This window comes from Rhinolophus sinicus, chromosome 7 (assembly GCF_057876585.1).
Source record: "Rhinolophus sinicus isolate RSI-liver-muscle chromosome 7, RSI-T2T, whole genome shotgun sequence".
In the NCBI taxonomy this organism is placed as follows: Eukaryota; Metazoa; Chordata; class Mammalia; order Chiroptera; family Rhinolophidae; genus Rhinolophus; species Rhinolophus sinicus.
The window spans coordinates 48,335,941-48,354,390 of record NC_142507.1 but is presented as its reverse complement, the minus strand read 5'-3'; the positions used below and the strand labels follow the sequence as shown (position 1 = coordinate 48,354,390).

General features: G+C 51.1%; 1 protein-coding gene across 1 annotated transcript in view; it reads left to right on the top strand.

The window, feature by feature from the left end:
* The first annotated feature begins 3,723 nt into the window (after positions 1-3,723).
* The window catches only part of VTCN1 (V-set domain containing T cell activation inhibitor 1), a 49,477-nt gene continuing 34,750 nt past the window's right edge, over positions 3,724-18,450 (top strand). Inside the window, exon 1 of the mRNA XM_019730569.3 lies at positions 3,724-3,868. Within this exon, the coding sequence (XP_019586128.3) occupies positions 3,837-3,868 (32 nt within the window). The 5' untranslated portion in view covers positions 3,724-3,836. The remainder of the gene's footprint in view (positions 3,869-18,450) is intronic.

Below are 18,450 nucleotides of genomic sequence, written 5' to 3'. Positions count from 1 at the left end.
AACGGAAACATTAGGCTGGCGCACAGGGAAATGCACAGACACTCAATGAGAAAACAGAGCTCCAGGTGAGTGGGCTGTTTAAATAATTTTTAAAAGAATTCACGAGAAAAACTTTGGTTCCAGATACATTGTTAGTCTTAGGCTCTCGCTCTCTCTTTCTCTCCCTCTTCACAGTCCCCACCCCAGACCAACAAGGAGACGACAAATTTTGTGTTTTTTCCACACATCTGCTTTACCTTTTGTTCTACCCCTAAATTGTTCCTCTATCTCAAATGCAACCTGCTCTCTCCTGCTTTTAATAGCTTCAATCCATCTAAAAGATGTCTCCTCTAAAGTGTTTGATGGATTACACTCCAAGTTGATCCCTGCTCACCCATCCATCAAATATTACCAAGTCATTTTTATGTATCTGACATGGTGCTAGGACGTGCTGACACAAAGATGAATGAGGCATAGTTTTTATCCTCGAGGAGCTCACGGACTAGGGGTGAGATAGATGCATAAACAGGAAATAGTCCTATCATTATGTGCTGTGAAAGAAAAAAAGCGCATTTATTCAACCACCATGTAATGAATGATTCCTTATTCTGTGCATGCCTCGTGCTGGTGTGAAATATAAAAAGGAGTAAGATGCCTTTTCTATTTTTGAGGAGTGTCTAGCGAAGGAGTCGGATGAGTCTGCAGTCACAATTTAGGAACAGAGAAGTAGGCAAGAGGGTCACACGGGAGCGCAGAGCATGGCACCTGTCAGGTCGATGCAGTGGCAGGAAGTTTCCCATAGTTTATATAAAACAAGAAAAAGGCAAGCGGTGGATTCCAGGTAGACAGAACAACATACACAAAGGCAGAGCGGCTGGGGAGAGGCTGACATGTTAGAGGAACCCAAAGCAGCTCTGCCCGCACGCCTGGTACACAGTGACGAGGGGGGACAGGAGCACCAACTCTGGGGAGGTGGCAGAGGCCAGAGGAGCTGGAGAACCACTCCTTACTGAAACCTGGGACGTGGTCTGGTCAGATTTGCATTTTAGAAAGATCCTTCCAGCAGAAGTGCGTAGATTGGCACATACCGCAAAATGGTAGACTAACACAAATGTACATGTGTGTGCGGCAGACTGAGAGCCGGGCAATGAAATAGGAGACTGTTTAATAATTCACTTCAAAGGGGAAGTGATGGGGGATTAAATTTATTGGGGATGGAGAGAAAGGGATGAATTTAGGAGGCATAACGGAGTGCTATGGGCTCAATTGTGTTCTTCCCTGGAAAACGGCTTATGTTGAAGTCCTAACCCCCAGGACCTCAGAATGTGACTATATTTGGAGACGGGGTCTTTAAGGAGGTGATTGGGTTAATGGTCACTAGGGTGGCTTTAATCCTATATGACTGCTGTGCTTATACGATTTGGACACAGAGACATACAGAAGGAGGCCATGTGATGACACAGGGAAAAGACACCACGTAGAAGCCAAGGAGAGAGGCCTCAGGAGAAAGCGACCCTGCTGATGCCGTGGTCTTGGACTTCCAGCCTCCAGAACAGCGAGAAAATGAATTTCTGTTGTTTAAGACACCCAGTCTGTGGTACTTTGTTATGGGAAACAGATCAAACTGATAGAAGGGAAAAGAATCAGGAGACTTGGGGAGCGCAGGGATGTAGGGGGCGAGGGGGAGAGAGGGGAGAGGGGAGACGGTGACACTCAGGTTTCTGACGTGGGCAGTCTGGCATGTGTAGAGATGGAAGATGGTGCGTTCCAGTGTGGACATGTACAGGTTCGCGGTCCCTGTAGGACAGCGAGTGGAAATGTCCACCAAGCAGCTGGGTGTGTGGGGTGGGGCTCAGTCAGGAGGCGTGGGCTGTGGAAACAGTTCTCGAGGTCTTCAGACATAGGGGCAGTTGAAGCAGAGGCATGGACGAGATTGCCAGGGGACGTCAGTGCTGTGGGAAGGCAGAGGGCCGCATCTCAGACAACGCCAGGACAGAGAGGGAGGCAGTCAGCATTTTTCAGAGAAGGAAGTGTCAAGAGAGGCTCTCAGCTCCTGGAGGATCAATGTCTCTCTCTCTCTCTCTCTCTCTCTCTCTCTCTCTCTCTCTCTCTCTCTCCCCACACACACACACGCGCGCGCACGCATATTTATGTTATTCTACCATTTTGCGGTATTGGTCTGTTGCTTTGCAATGATTTTCCCATTATTTTATGAGCACTGCTCTTCAGGTTTTGGGGCCAGAACCAGAGCCACGTCCCTTCGCTTCTCCAGAGGCAGCAGAAGACTTTCGCTCGCTCTCTGTCCCTGCCTGATGGAGCTGGCCTTGCGGCAGTGGGCTCTTCCAGCCATCCCCTGACAGAAGCTGCCCTTCGGTCACCTTCTCTCTCACTCAGCGGCATCTAGTGGTTGCCTCGCTTTTTCCTCCAGGGCTCTCCTTAGCCCACCCTGTAGCGACCATGGAGGACTGGAGGAGGGTCTCAGGGACTCTGCTCTGGGGTGTCTGGGGTGGGGCTGCTCTTTCTAAGGCTCCTTGAAAAGTGGGCAGAAACCCTGCGCCTATAGGGTGAGGTGAAAATGTATTGGAATTTTGTTAAAGGTACAAGAATTATCGGAATCAATGCTCTCATTTCCCGGCCACACCAGCCGGGGAAGGGTCCAGTTAGCACGGGAGCTTTGTAGGGTCTAGGAGTCACGCCTTTACTTACTCTGGGGAAAGGGGAGGCACAGGGGCCCCTCTCATCTACTCCCCCCTTCAACTCAGGAAGAGATGCTGTGAAGAAAGGTGCTTTCGTCAGAGTCACATGACGAACTAGGAGCCCAGGATTGGGACCCGGCTCTGGCTGACTCTGAAGACCTTTGCCTCCCCTCTAGCCTCTCCCTTTCCCAGCTGTACCCCACGCTAACTCCAGCCACCATCCTACTTAAGTCCTGGGGACCTTCACTCCGAAACAAACAGTCAGTCCGGCCGCAGCCTGTGAACCAGCAGCCAGTCAGGGCACATGTACTATCCAGATGCTCCCCGGGTATGGAGGGAACGGCGGAAACATTGTTTTATGCCTGAAGAACGTCCTGTCTCATTGAAAATCTGAGTGTTGGATGAAATGTCAGAGACTAGCTTTTCGAACCCACATCACATTACATCGAAGCAAGAGCTTCTATGCAATGCACATTCCGTGCCCTGTTGGAGTCTCAAAATCCTCGTGAGGTGGGCAGGGCAGACCCGCTGCCCCTGCCCTGAGCTGAAGCCAGGAGAGATGTGCCCTGCCAGCTGGGCAGGCTCAGTGCCTGCGGCGAGCTCAGCGCTGAGTGACAAACTCAGCACTCCTGTCATTTTGTCTCCCAATCTTCCTGAGGTCTCTCAGCATGAATGTCCCCCACGAGAAACCCCACCCGTGGGAACCAGCCTCTGTCTGAGCGTCAGCAGCCAGGAGGCATGGGGACTCCCAGCCTCCCAGCCTGCTGACACTTTGAGCTGTCCCAGGCCCCTCTGCTTTGGAGATTAAATCTTCACCGCCAGCGCTCCCTTGCAGTCTCAGGAGGAACAGGCAGGCGTGTACAGAAGGCCAGCCCTGAAGCGGGGGGGCATGGGAAGCATTTCTGTCCCACCTTCTCCCCAGGTCAAGGCTTGGAAAGGCAGCTGTGCACGCCTGGCCCCCCTGGCTGGCTGGGACCTCTGCACGGCAGGGCTGTTTCCTCATACCTGAGCCGTCCACAGCTGCATGCACCACTCCCAGCCCCGGAACACTATTTAAGACCAGCACAGCCACGCTGGCTGTGAGTCACGGCACCTGGAGGGCAGCGGCAGCTCCACTCAGCCCAGCACCCAGCGCTGCGGGAAGGGACACTTCCCCTCGCCATGGCGTCCCTGGGGCAGGTCATCTTCTGGAGGTAGTGTGCACTTTCCTATCCTTACAGGTGAAGGGAGCAGGGCTGAGTCTTTGGGGATGCTGAGGACCTCTGGGCTGTCCCATAGGTCCCCACCTGTACCCTTATCTGATCCAGCGTTGGGCTGGCGGGAGCTCGGTCAGACAAGAGGCTAACTGAACTCAACATCACACCCCAGCCATGTGGGGCACCCGCTCAGGGTGAGGCTGGCTTTCTGCCATAAGGGGCTGACACCTGCTGGGGCAGCTCTGGACCGAGGACCGTGTGTGCCAGGTTGGGAGCTCCACAGAGACATCAAGGCTCTTGTGGGGGCACCGAACAGGGTGGCATGGGGCTGTCTGGTGTGGGAAGCGAGGGATCCAATGACTGCTGATGGGTGGAAGGCGGGGGACCCTCTCTGTAGCCCCCAGGATGAGGGAGGTGAGCATGCTTCGTCTCTGCGCTGTGGGTGGGATGTGTCAGTCCTGCTGAGTATAATTTACACCAACGCCCCCCTCCAACCCCAGCTCCAGGATGGGGTCCCCAGTCTTCCTGGGGGCTCCTTGGAGGGGAGCCCCCGATGATGCTGCTGAGGAAACAGACCTGTGTGTCTGGCCAGCGTCAGCCCACCCTGGGGGCTGGGGAGGGACATAGAAAGAAGCAACAGGAGAAAGGGGGCAAGTGGACCGTGTAAAACGCTATTGTGCAAGCGATGGCAGAACTGGGAGGATGGAGAGCCAAACGCTGGGGGGGGGGGGGGGAGGAGAGAGGAAGGGGAGGAGGGGGAGGGCTTATGGGACCAGCCTCACTTCCCTGAGATGAAGAAGAATGAACTCCCCTCCTGTACATATTGCTCCGCTCACTTAGCTGCCTCTAGTTGCCTCCTTTCCCCTCAGGACTTCCTTTCTAGAAGGAAAGAAATGGGAAGTGAAGGAAAGGTTTTCCTGAAATGTTGGTGATTCAATCTCCTCACAATTCCTGACAGTGTTTGGGAAGAATGGTGTTTGTCCGTTCCAGGGGTTTTTGTGTCTTTTCCAGTGAAACGGGGAAAAGGGAGAAAGGAGAGGAAGTGCCAGATTAACAGGGAAAAGTTTGTGAAGAGACTGAGAGAAAGCTACTTCCCAGGGGCAGCCGAGAACTCTCTTCCTTTAAAAAACCGTCAGCGCTCTCCCTTGTGGGCACCTGGCGCAGCCAGTCCCACACAGGGGTGGGGACTCTGCATGGTCGGCAGGGCTGCTGGGTAGCACCCCCCTTCCTGTGCCCCACAAGGAGGACACTCTGCTCTAGAAAAACATCAGGTGGTGCTGGTGGTGGGGTGGCTTCCATTTGGACTTTCCTGCCCTGTGAGAATGCCCCAAAAGGCACCTACATCAGAGGAACCCCTGTTTTGCCAGCACCTTCCATCTCCACGCCCTGGGCTAAGGCCATACAGTAGCCTCCTTTAATGCTCACCGCAGCCTGTGAGGGTTCATTACCACCTCAGAGAAGCTAAGTCATGTGGTCAAGGCCACACAGAGTGGAAGAGGCAGAGCAGCACTGAAGTCCACTCTCCCGAGGTCTGACACCCCACCCCTCTCCCCCACCGGCGCCATGCTGCCCCTCCCTGCCATCCCAGCCCCATCCTCTGCCCCCCACACCTCCACTCCTGGTTCCACAGGTGTAAGACACTCCTCAGGCCACAAGCAGCTCTGTTGTTCTGAGCAAGGGTATGTGGGCTTTCTAAGAACACACCACAACCAGCCTGACGGGTTGTGCAGGAGGGTTAGCAGGAGGTGGGCGTTCAAATCGTGGGTCCCCCACCCTCTAGAGACCCATCGGAGTCAACAGAGGCTCCCTTGTTGCCAGCTTAGCTAGTCACGCTCTACGATGTAAAAGCAATGACAGGCCACAAGGGCAGCAGGTCCTTTGTGCAAAGGGGCCGCCAGGAAGAGGGTCAAAGGGCCGGCTGGGTGGGAAGCAGGGTCTGGAGAGCTCGGCCTGGGGAAGCATGGGGAGCCCACCTGGGGGAACCTGGTGTCCGCTCTGGGCCCCCACAAACCCTCTTTCTTTGCCGTAATTTCCTTAATTGATAACAATACATTTCATGGAGGTGATCACGATCGTTGTGGGGTGGGAGCGCTCATGAGAGGGCCTGCCGTCCTCTGCAGACCCAGTAGATTGCTCTCTTAAATAATCACCTACGAGCTTCATACCGTCAAGTCTCGCGCTCAAGTGCGTGCCTCCCAGGGTGGAATGCCGGTGTGACCCCTGGTACATTTAGGAGATTGTGGTCAGCACTCTCCTCCCGTTCCCATCATGGCTGGCAGTGGGGACAGCGGTCACCCACGGGACAGCTGGCGAGTGCCTGTTAGAAGTCCAAGTGTGGACAAGCCATGGTCCCTGCGCTGAAGCGTTACATTCGGGTCAACAACATTAACTGAACACCTACTGTGTGCTGCACACTGCACTGGCAACTGGGCAAACGTGACGAAGACACTAACGGGGAGAGACTCCCAGACAGATACGTCCATAATGCTGTTCGTACATCGTAAGACAATCAGGGCAGGCTGAGCAGGCTTTGGGGAAGGTGTCCTGAGCCAGGGGATGGCTCGGCTATGTCGTGAAGGATGAGTTAGCAAGATCCAGGTAAAGGAGGGTGGGAAGGACCCTCTAGGCAGAGGGGATAGGATAGGACAGGACTGGAACTGGGAAGAGGAAGAGGAAGAGGGGAGAGGAGAGGAGGGGAGGAGAGGGGTGAGGAGGTGAGGGGAGGGGAGAGGAGGGGAGAGAAGAGCAGGGGTGGGGAGAGGAGAGGAGAAGGGAGGGGAGGGGAGGGGAGGGGAGGGGAGGGGAGGGGAGGGGAGGGGAGGGGAGGGGAGAGGAAAGGAAAGGAGAAGACTACAGAACAAAACTCATGAAGAATAATGATGGGGTGTCTGAAAGCTACAAGCTATGCTGCATCACCACAGAGCATGGAGTCTCAGGCAGGGAGCATGAGATGAGACTGGAGAAGCCGAGCCAGCTCACGCTGGGCCTTATTTGCAGACTTGAGCGTGAGGAGGCACCATGGAAGGCTCTCCAGCAAGAGGTCTCATCTGAGGCGATTGCTCCAGAGACAGTGTGGAGGACAGACGCGAGGGCCGTGAGCCAGGACGCAAGGAGAAGAGCAGGAAAACAGCTGCAGTCAGAAGCACAGGGAACAATAAGGACGTGGAGCAGAGGGTGGTAGCTGGGATCCAGAGGGACACAATCCATTCCAGAAACATTCAGGACTTGAAATTGGTGACATGTGACAAATGGATGGAGGGGCAGGTAGGGCGGTGCAGAGAATGAGTGGAGAGGCAAAGGGGGACCCCCATGTTTCTGGACTGGACTGCGTGAGTTGGGGAGGAGGGAAGGGAGGGAAGGGTTAGTTCGCGTGGGCACGTGTGGAATTGGAGGTTCCCCTGGGACGTCCAGGTGGAGACGCTCGGCAGGTAGTGGGAGGCCTGAGGCTGAACCTGGGAGAGGCCACGCCTGGCCACGTCAGTCATCCAGTGCAGGCCCTGGGATGCGTCTAAGGCGAGGAGCAAGGGGCCAGGGACGGGAAACTGAAGAACACCGACATTCAATGGTGGGCAGAGGAAGTGGAGACGAACACAGAGCTGGGAGTAAATGGCAGGAGAGGTAGGAAGAGACCGGGTTACGGAAGTCTCAGAGATGTCACCAGAGCAGCGTTTCCTGGCGCACGCAGGGCTGGAGGGGTGTCATCCAGCCCGGACAATCCCGGGGCTGATGGGGAGATTGTTGTGCAAGCCACACAACACTATGACCTTTGCAGCATTTAAGCGTAACGCATGTGGCTTTGCCCAGAAAGTGAGGCGGACATGATGCCAAGGAGCCCCTGTACCCAAACGAGGCCAAGATGGGGTGAGAATCCTCTGAGTTTAGGCTAAAGGAGGGCTCATGGCTGCACCGAGTGAGCTGTCAGCAGCGAGAATCAGCTGTAACATGTGGTAGCTCTCCTTCCAGAAAGCAGAGGCGTGGTTAAAGCAGAAGGGAGGCCCAGTTGGCATGGATTTCAAAATATTACCCTTCCTTCCTGCCTTCCTGCCTTCCTTCCTTCCTTCCATCCCTCCCTGCCTTTTTTCCTTCCTTCCTTCCTTCCTTCCTTCCTTCCTTCCTTCCTTCCTTCCTTCCTTCCTTCCTTCCTCCCTTCCTTTCCTCTGGAGTCTTTATCTGTCCCATTCTGGCTCTTCTAGCTGTAGAGATCTCTTTGGAGCATTTAAGATTTGGGGAAATGACCAGTGACAATGGGATTGATGAAGAAAGCCACTGGCGGAGAAGGAGCAGGAATCTGCTGAGCCGGGGAAGGTGGAGGAAGTGAGGAATGAGGGATCCTAGAACAAGCGAGGCTCAGGGATGTTGGTTTCCCGTTGCCCCAAGTTTTCAAGCTGGTGCCTGGGTCCGACGTGCCAGACCGTGGTGGCCAGGGAAAATGATGCTTGGCAACAGAATGAAAGTGTGCCTGGTGCGAAAATCTCCACAGGCCTGGCATGGGGAGGATCCCAGCATAGGCCATGCTGACACTTGAAACCCCACTGAGATACAAGAAGATGGGCCCAACTTTCAGACTCTCTGAACCTATGAAATCTGAGGCTTCCAGGGCCTTCAGAACCCATTCCCATGAACAGGACAGGAAGCTGGAAATGAGATAAATTTCACATCTTCATCAGGTGGCCCCCGTGTTCCTGCCTCCATCAGGAGGACATTATCTTCTAAGCATGCTGCACTTTCCCCATCTTCACCTCTGGCAATGCTACTCGTTTCTTGCCGCTTCCACTTTGAAGTCTCCCTGGATCTTTCTAGTTGCAATTAATTGCTCCTTTTATGTTTCCAGTCAGCCACGTTGACGAGCATCTATTCCTGGTGCCTGTTAGTGGGGTTGGGAGGGTCTGGCTTCTGTCATGTTCATTGTTGGAGGGACACATAGCACCATGGCTGCGTCTCTGGGCTCTGGAATCAGACTGCCTGGGTTCAAATCGTCACGTCACCTTGAACGCCTAACCTCTAGGAGCCTTACTTTCCCCATCTAAAATGGGGCTGACAATAGAACCTAGCTCCCAGAGTCACGTGAGTCACATGTGATGATTACATGCTTGGCACATTCTAAGAGCTATTGCTAGAGTCTCTACTGACAGCTCGCTGTGCGATGCCTGATATGTGGTTGGCTGTCTGTAAGAATTTGTTAACTTCAGCTCCAAGACTCCACTGGCTCCTGAAACAGGTGCCCTAGTGAGGATATACTTTGGATGAATGGCCACAGGGGTCTCTTAAAGGCAGTTAGCTCTAACAACTCCCTGGGGAATACTCAGAGAGTCCTCCAGATTCTTGGTTTGAAAACAAAATCAAGTCCACCCTTCCTTTTGTTGTGCATGCATCTCGGACAATCCTTCTGTAGACCCGAACATGACTAGGGTTTAGAAGGCCAGTGTGGCCCTGCAGTGAGGAGCATTGAGGCTGGTGAGGTGAGTCTGGGATCCTGTGAACAAGGGTCAGTGTCTCCATCTTCCTGACATCAAGAGCCTCAGCCCCCTGGGGCAGTGGGAGCTGGGGAGCTGTGACCAATGGGAATGGGAAATGAGCTCAATGGCCCCACACTCTTACTAATTATCCCCATTTCACAGATACAAATGTTGAGGCAAGAGGACTTGCTCAAAGCCTCCCAGCCAGCCAAAGGCAAAGCAGCAACCAACAAGTTCCTACCTAGACCCTTATACTGACTTTTACTAGGAAATTATCTTTCTCATCAGCTCTGCTCCATCCCCAGCCACTGAAAGCAGGATCCATCTCCTCACGTCCTCACTTCCTCAGGGACCAGTGACGGCCAGGGCAGAAGAGGTCTGAGGAAGAGGAAGGGGGGGCTGTCCCAGAGCAGGCTGGAGCCCCCGAGTTATCCACCCCCATCTGTTGTTTCAGGTCGCTGTTCCACAGGAGTGAAGGCAGGAGTAGGACGTGACTGAAACTCAGTGAGAATAATATACTCTCAGAGCCTGAAAATTCAGAAAGTCAGTACAGCCCTTCATCTCATCTCTGTGATAATAAGAATAAACTGTGCAACTTGCCCAAGGGTCATGCAGTTAAAAAAGAAAGGACAGAACAGAGCTCTTTCAATGATCCTATATCGCCCAGTGACCTTAGCTAAAACCTGCGTGGGACGCCAGCCGGCCACGATGCACCCCACATCGAGGATCCCCAAATCTGAGAGACCAAAGCTTCAGCCACATGTCCCTTTGACATAGGAGGAAGTGGAACTAACGTGGATGCAGGAATCAGTCTGATCTGTGCACATATTGCAGCTCCCCACTTCCTAGGTGAGGGACCGCAAGTAGGTTGCTTAACCTCCTGTCTGCATTTCCTCCTCAGTGAATTGGGGCGAGCATAGCACCTCCCTCGTAGAGTTGTTGTGAAGACTGTGAGTTTGTACAGGCACGAGGGGGGGCGTTCAGAGCACACCTTGCACATTAGCACTTTGTGTGTTAGTGACTCTTCTCAGAGATTCCCTCCCATGGTCCTCACAGACAGACAAGGTGACTTGGAGGGAGGGAGAGAATAATGGGACAGGAGCAGCTGGGTTTAAGGGACCGCTGGGTCCGGATTGTGGGATTTCGGTGGACGTACGATACCTTCTTTTCTATTCCTTGTGTGAGACATGGGACAGTCCCTGCTGATGGAGGTGGTGACGTTGACTCCAAACTCAAAGCAGGGCCACTGGCCAGCAGCAGGGTCACCTGAGCCTGGGAGAAATGCAGAGTCCCAGGCCCACCTTCCACCTCCTGCATCAGAAACTGGGGGGCCGGGGCATGGGGCAGGGGGCGACTGCCTAGCGTTCTCTCTGGGCTCCTGACTCCTATGGGAAAGCACAAAGATTTAATCCAGACAGAGATAAACGTCACCCAGGATCATTTATCACTTCCCATTTCTCCTTAAGAACTGTTCTAAGGAGGGAACAGATGGGCCTTGATGAAAACAAAGGGGAAAACCATGAAGTTCCTGCAGGTGCTATTAGCTTTCCACAGCCCCAAACCAGCCGCCTGGAATGGTTCAGATTTACTAGCACATCACTTCCAAATGTCTTCTACTGCTCCCCGCACAGCAGTAATGGGAGAAAGGGCAGGCACTGCCCCCTTTCCTTTTCTGCAGATTGAGAATGAAAAATTTCATAGACTAAAAACCATGAAAGATTTCAGAAACTGAGAGAACATCCATAAAATTGAGAGGTACTGAATTGTCTCCTTTAGCTTCCTATAGGCTGCTCAGGTTTTCTCTTCTGCTCCCCCACCCCGTGCCCCGCCCCCCAAAATGGCCATTTCACACCTCTTTTCTCCTCAGTCCTATCACAAGCACCACCCCCCCCAACTCCTGCCTGAGTCTCAGATGATTATCTTGCTTTATCCTTCACTGAGAAAATAGGAGCCAGCAGACAGCCGCTCCTTCATGTTTTCACTTCCCAAACTACCTGCTCCCCTCCTCTGTGCCCTTTTTCTCTTCCCCCTTCCTGGTACCAGAGGACGAGCCCAGCTGCTATCAAAGGGCCACCCCTCTGCACCCTGGATCCACTCCATGTCACCTCTGCAGCCAGAATCATCCATCTCCCTCTGCTCCTCTGTTATCCCGGCAGCATGCAGCCCGTCCATCATCAGTGTTTTCCATCTTAGAAGAAAACCCGTCTCGGCCTCACAGCCTCTCTGGGAACGTCCCAGCTCTGTTTTCCCTTCTCAGCAAACTTGTAGAAAGAGCTGCCTGCAGTTACTGACCTTACTGGGCGTGATGGAAGGGAGGGAGGAGGGTTCCCAGCACGGACATGAGCCAGGCTGCCAGGGTACTTACTATCCCAGCTCTGCCACTTTCCAGCCCGGTGGCCTTGGGAGGTTATTTATCCTCTCTGTGCCTGGGTTCCGCATACGTTAAATGAGGATGATCTTATTTACGCCATAAAGAGTGTAAGACTGCCGTGGGTTAGTACACACCAAGCACTTAGCAGACACTTTCTGCAAACCGCATACTCTTCCATTATGATTCTCTGCTCAGCTCACTCTGGTTGGATCCTGTCCGCACTCTACCCAGACGTTGCTCCTGTCAATGTTGCATCTGACTCTGACATCTCTGTTGTTTTCTTCACAACGGCATTCGCACAGATGCCCCTCCTTCTTGAAACACGTTCTCTCTTGGTCTCTACGACACAACACTCGCCTGAGGCCCCCGCCCCCTCCCTCTGTGACCCTGGCCGGGTCTCCAGGAGCTGGTCTCTGCTTCTCTACGCCTGGTCCCTGGGCCGGTGTTAGCCGCCTCCCTGCGCTGCTGCCCACATGACTCCAAACCACCAGGCTCTGCTTCCAGGGGATTTGCCTCTGCCATGCAGACGCATCCTTTCACGTGTTTCCTGTATCTGACGATTGGCTCTACCCTTTGCCCAAAAGCTGCCGGGTCCAGGAACAGAATATCATAGTATAGGGACAATTACCCTGTAAAGTGGTTGGCACAGCTTTGGGGTTGGGTTCCAGTCCTGTCAGTCATGTACTAGCACATGCTCCCTGGGAGGGAGTCTCTTCTACGCCCCAGAGGAGCCCTAAGCCTGGAGTAAGGTTTCTGGGCAGGTTGGTGGAAGCCCTGGGCGGGCAGTCAGACCAGGAATCTCTCCAGCCAAAACCGCCTCCTGTCCCTTCCTTCTGTCTTCCCTTTTGTGAAGAGAAACCAAGCCTTGGGGATTCTCTTTGCAGCTAAGAAAGAAGCAGCTAGCATCGATGGGGATGTCATAGTGTCCTCCTGGTGGCCTTGGGTCAGGGACTCTTTGACTAAAGACCTTAATAGAGGGTCATGGCCATTCAGCCAAAGCCAGTCATGTTCCCAGCCCCTGCTGTGTCACTGCTGGCCCAGAGCTGGGAGTGAGACGGGAAGAGGAAGCAGGGGTCCAGAACATCCCTCCCGTAGAGGGAGTCCCCACGAAGCACGGGGCAGAGCAGTATTTCTCAGTTGTTGTCTGGTCCACAAAGCTGCTGCCCAGGGAGTCTCTCCTGCAGCCCAGGCTGTGCCTGAAGGCCCAGACGGAGGAATTCCTGGCACAGACAACCTCACCCTCTACCACAGGCTGCTAAGGGGCTTAGCAAGCTAGGAAGGCGTCTTCCCATGGACACAGCTCTATAAATGAGAGCTGGATTCCCAAGTTAGCCCACAAAAGTCTATATACTCTAGCCAGAATTGTGAGCTTATGACAGTAATATTTTCTATTTTCCTTTCCCATTATACACGTATAGTATTCCTGAAACATTAGGATTGAACAGCTTTTTGAGGCCTTGCTGAGAAACGAGTCATCACTTATAAATAGCGTTGTGACAGGAGCCTGTTGGAAACGTCACATAACCAACTTAAATGCAGACTTTAGAAAGTAGCCATGGGTGCTGGGGATGCCTGTAGATTTGGGGAACTATGTGGGTGGGCAGGCCCTTGTCTGGACGGGCGGCAGAGGGACCAGTCAAGGGGTAACCCTTTACCCATCTCTCAGGTATCTGACTCCACCCAGCTCAGTGAGGTGGCCAGAGGAACATAATTTACCAAATTCCTGGCTGGAAGGTCACCTTCTCCTTGACATACTCTCCTATCTGGAAGGAATGGGGAGAGGGGACATTAGGATTTTCCCAGAGGATATTCTGGTGAGGCCGCAAAGCTTAAGGAGCAGCTGATTATATATATATGTATATACAGCGTTTTATATATATATATATATATATACACATATATACATATATATGGTGTTATTGGTGTGTATATATAATATATAATACATTATATATACATATATATATAAAACCGTGAAGCAATATAATGTTTAAAGAAACTTTGAGAAGAGGAAACAAAAAGTCATCCATGGTTCTACCATTGTACATGACTATTTTCTTTTTTGTGTTTGTCCTTTCAAACGCAACTGCAAATAATTTTTACATAGTTATGAATGGAGTGTGTATCCTTTCCTATTCTGCTTCGTCCATTGAATTTAGGTGAACTGAAACTAAACATTTTAAAGCAATTTGATAGCTAAAAGAATCCGTGTACCTCAATGCAGCAACAGTTGAGAGGCTGCACAGTAACGTATGGTTCTAGACTTTTCCTGGGTTGGGAAACGCCATATTGGGCCTCGCTTCCTGGAATCTCAGCCTTCCCGCCCAGCAGGAGTCCTTCAGCGACCTGCCCCCCGCTGTCTGCTCAGTCCATTATCCAGTCACATCTGAGCACCGTGGGGTCCAAGGACAGGCAGGAGTCAAGTACCCAAGAGTCAGTATTTAAGTACCTAAGACAGTGCTTCCCAAGGTGAGTTCTGAGGACGCTGACACCGCAGCAGTTTTCTCCAGCACATTCTGTAGTCACGCACGGTTGGTTGAAAGCGCTGAACCGTATTAGATTGGGCCGCATGAAATTGCCAACATTCAATTGATGGTGACCTCCAAAAATGATTATTTCAAATGGTTCAACCTACTATATACCCTGGGACATTCACTATGTAATTGACGAATCAAAGTTCTAAAGTTAAAGAAATCTGTTTGATTGCGATTGACCCAATGTTACGAAAATGTAACCCTTTTTAAAATAATACTGATGAGCACACCTCAGGACACACTTTGGGAAACCAGGGGCTAGAGTAACCACAAAAGTACAGACGTCGTGAGTAGAAAGAAAAGCACATTAATGTGGGAGCCCAGAGCAACATCGGGGCTGAGCAAATGCCCAGGAGAGCAAGGGCAGGATGGGATTTCCCTTCCCGGGAATGCCCGCCATCTCTCATACCCAAATCATCACATTTCTCAGAGCTTCCCCTTCTACAGTCAATCTTCCATGATTAACCTTCCTCCACACAGGCTTTTTTGTAATTAACCTCTGCCCTTTTCTCCTTCATGAGAGTGTAGGGAGGATTCGTGAGGTGACATCAATGGCTCTCCCCCTATTCCTCCAGTGACAGAGCCTAAGTAAACATGGGTATTATTTTGCCTGCCCTCTCATTATTGTAATTACTAATTAGTTCATCTGTTCAGGGTATTATTACCGCCCCAGGTCATAGGTGATCATGTAATTGGCTTACAACTGCGAGGGGTGTTAAGCTAATCTGAACGCAGGGAAGGGACTCGCCCTGCCTGTCTGTGCCTCAGGAAGCCTCTCACATCCTCTACAAAGAAGGTGGACTCAGCCAGATGGGAATTTGTTGCTCTCTGGGTGCCAGAGCCCCGTGTCCAAGACAGAGGATGGATGGTTGGGCAGGTGAGATTCAGGTAGAGCGCAGCGAGACAGCGCAGGGCCAGGATGACATCCTTGGTGCTTCCACTCCACATTTCTCCCCCTCTCCACGGCTCCTCTGTCTGGAATTCTTCCCACAAGATGAGGCTTGAATTGGGTTGTCTGTCAGTCACACACTCCCTAATGGTCGTCAGTGTAACTGTGTTAGGTGTGGGTAGGAATTATCTAATACTCTGGGGGAGTGGAAGATGAGAGCTGAAAGGTAGAGGGTTTTTCCCATGAGAGCAGAGAGTTAATTGAATGAAAGTGGTTCCCTGTAGCCGGGTGGAGTTTCAGTGACATTAAATGGGACCCTGACAGTTTTGTGCCCTGCAGGGCAAGACGCTGCCCAGAGCGAGCGTGTGCCCACAGAAGAAACTCTTGGCCTCTCAAACGTGTTGCTACAAACATGCAATTAGTAGGAAGGGTAAGAACGAGCCTTTCTGATGTCTCATGGTGTCAGCGGAAAGAAAGTCTGTGACTCAGGCTCACTGAAAGCAAATATGGACGAGCCTGCACAGGCCCTGTCACCTCTCAGGTGCTCACAGCTCATCTGTCTTCTATGCATAAACGTCAGATTATCTTAACAACATCTACTGAGCACCCTGAGAGCAGTGGAAAGGCAGGGGCACGGACACTGCTACTTCTCTGCAGCTGCGTAATACACTTGGAACCAGATGGGCCTGACCTGACTTCCTTTTCCAAATGTATTGTGTGTGATCCTATGACGGTCACATCATTTCTCTTGTGAAGTCAAGACAATAAATGGACCTCCCAGAACTGCCTTGAAGATCAAAGGTGATAAGGAGCAAAAGATGATCCCGGCAGGGACACTGATGGCAACACATAGCTCTCTTGCTTAACCTGACGTGTCTACATTTTTCATTGCCAAGTTGCCTTGCCCACTGGAATAAGATAGCTTTTTAAAAGCACCAAGATCCATACACCCTGGGCTTTAAAATAGGCCAAAGCATTCAAAGCCACGGCCACACGTGTCCCATTGTTCATTTCCCTGTGGGTTCAGCTTCCAGAAAGTCTGTCTGTATCAGAGATGCAGGCTGACATTTTGGATCTGTCGGCCAACAACTTACATCAGTTCTGGGGTTGGCCTTGTGGGATTATCCCAGAGTCCCACAACCTCATAGCCATGGCTCCCGGCATCACGTTCCTCCCGTGTGCCAGCACCCTTCTACAAGACCTGCATACATTCTGAATCCATGTAACAAATATTTATTGAACATCTACTGTGTGTACCTGGCACCAGAGCTCTTAGGGTTACAATCATGTACACGGTACCGGGCCTACCATCATTGAGAGCGCAGGCTACAAGAGGAGATGGATAAATAGACACAGCCCGGTGCCCCTCTCCCCACCCTAACGCTGCACCAACACCCACTGCTACCTGCCATCTAGACTCGCCGGAGTAATCACTCTGCCTAAGCCTTTTTCCGTGATCAGCACTAACTCCTGCTAAGGTTTTTGAAAAAGAAAATGGCAGATTTGGTATCTAATCTCAGTTTTTCTCATTTTTGAGATTTTCTTTCTCATGTCTTAGCCTCCCTTTTCTTAATTTACTACCTAACGCTACTCTCAGTCAAGTAACTAATCTACTCTTCTATACCCAGGTATCAATGACTAATGAGATAAAATGTTATACTACGCATTTTAATGGGGAACAAAATCAAAGGAACGTCTTAATTATAGAGTTCCACTTTATTATCAAGCTAAAAATGAGAGTTACTGTGGCGTGGAGAAAGACCCAGAGGTAGTAAAACAGAGGCCAGTTGTTCCTTTTACTCTTGAGCTGCCCTTTGTCAAGTGTCCATTTTATGGAGTCACAGGGAACAACAGTGAAATATTCACAGCCTTTTCTCTACCCAACTCGTCGGAAAAATCTTGGTGGTTTCTGCTAAGTCTCTCTACCCTCCAACTCACGGTTATGAGTCCATGGAGACAACCACACAGAGAAGACGGAAAGGGTTTTAACAGAAAGAAGAGAGGACAGTGGATTTGCTGGTGAGAGAGGAGAAAACAGATTCGGGGCTATGAGGCAGAAGAGACCAGGGAGTGGATTTCAGAGAGAGAGTTTCGAGGAAATTTCAAGAAGGAAGAAGTGTGGGGAGCTAATTAGAAGGACAGAAGTTGGGAAAGAGGATTTAAAAAAAAAAAAAAAGTTTTGCTGTGCATCACCCATGTAACGCCTTTTCATGTTTTCCTAGATGTCCATCGGTTTCAGTTAAACTTTTCTGTCGGACTGCTATTTCTTTGACTGTGATGTTATCAAAAACTAGACCATAAGATGTCTGGGCTTTATGTCGGTTACAATAGGATCATGTCTCTGGAGCCAGATGCTACGTATATGGAATAAGAACTAATTTCTAAATGCGCATATTTAGTTGCCAGTTTTAATTGTTCACATAAAATCTTTCCCAAAGTGTCATTTAAGGAGACATAACCCTGGAATGAAAATATGAACTGCCATTCAGTTGAGCTGCCTCATGAACACATTTTGGTTCAGTAGAAGATGAGCTCAGCTTGGCATTTATCAAATGGCTAGGATGAGTCAGGCACTTAGGGCAACAAATGTGACGGGTATATTGATCCAATATATGACCAACGGGTAATAATCGAAGTGAAATCTTATCTCCCTCTAACCTTTTCAAGTGCCTTCAGTAGGGAAATGCGTGATGAAAACCTGGCCTCTCCTTCAGCGGGCTTCTGTCCCCACGGCCCCTGGCTCCCAGAAGGTCCACATCACGCATGACTCTCAATGTTGAGGTCCCCTCTCCCAGGTATTCCTGTTGGTTAGGACTCACCCTGCCTCTAGGCTCTCTGGCCTGTTGGACCAGCTCACGTATTCCTTTCCTCATAAAAGAGTAGTGACCTTCAAATACAGCTGTTCTCTCTCTCTCTTTCCCCCTCCCCGACCTGCCCTAGACCACATTATATGTCTCAAGTGTCATGTAAGCTCTAGCCCATGAGGTCCCCACCACACCCCAACTTCATGCTTTGTATTTGTATGTTGGGGGGAGGGGGGAGGAATGTGTCCTCAGAGCACAGAAAACATTTTTCTCTTCAAGGAAATAGCTTCACAAATCTTCTCTTCCTCCCCTGGACACATTTTTATATCCTCCATCTGATGGAGGTGGCTAAGAATTATGGAAATGGCTGTCAAAGATTCCTTTCAAATTCTTCAGTGATGTGGTATCTCGCTTTAGTGCACAATATCTATTTTATCTTGGAACTTCAGTTGCGAGTTTAAATTTAACATCCTATTACACAGAAATAAAAATGATATAGTCCCTGTTCTTGAGAAATTTAGAGGA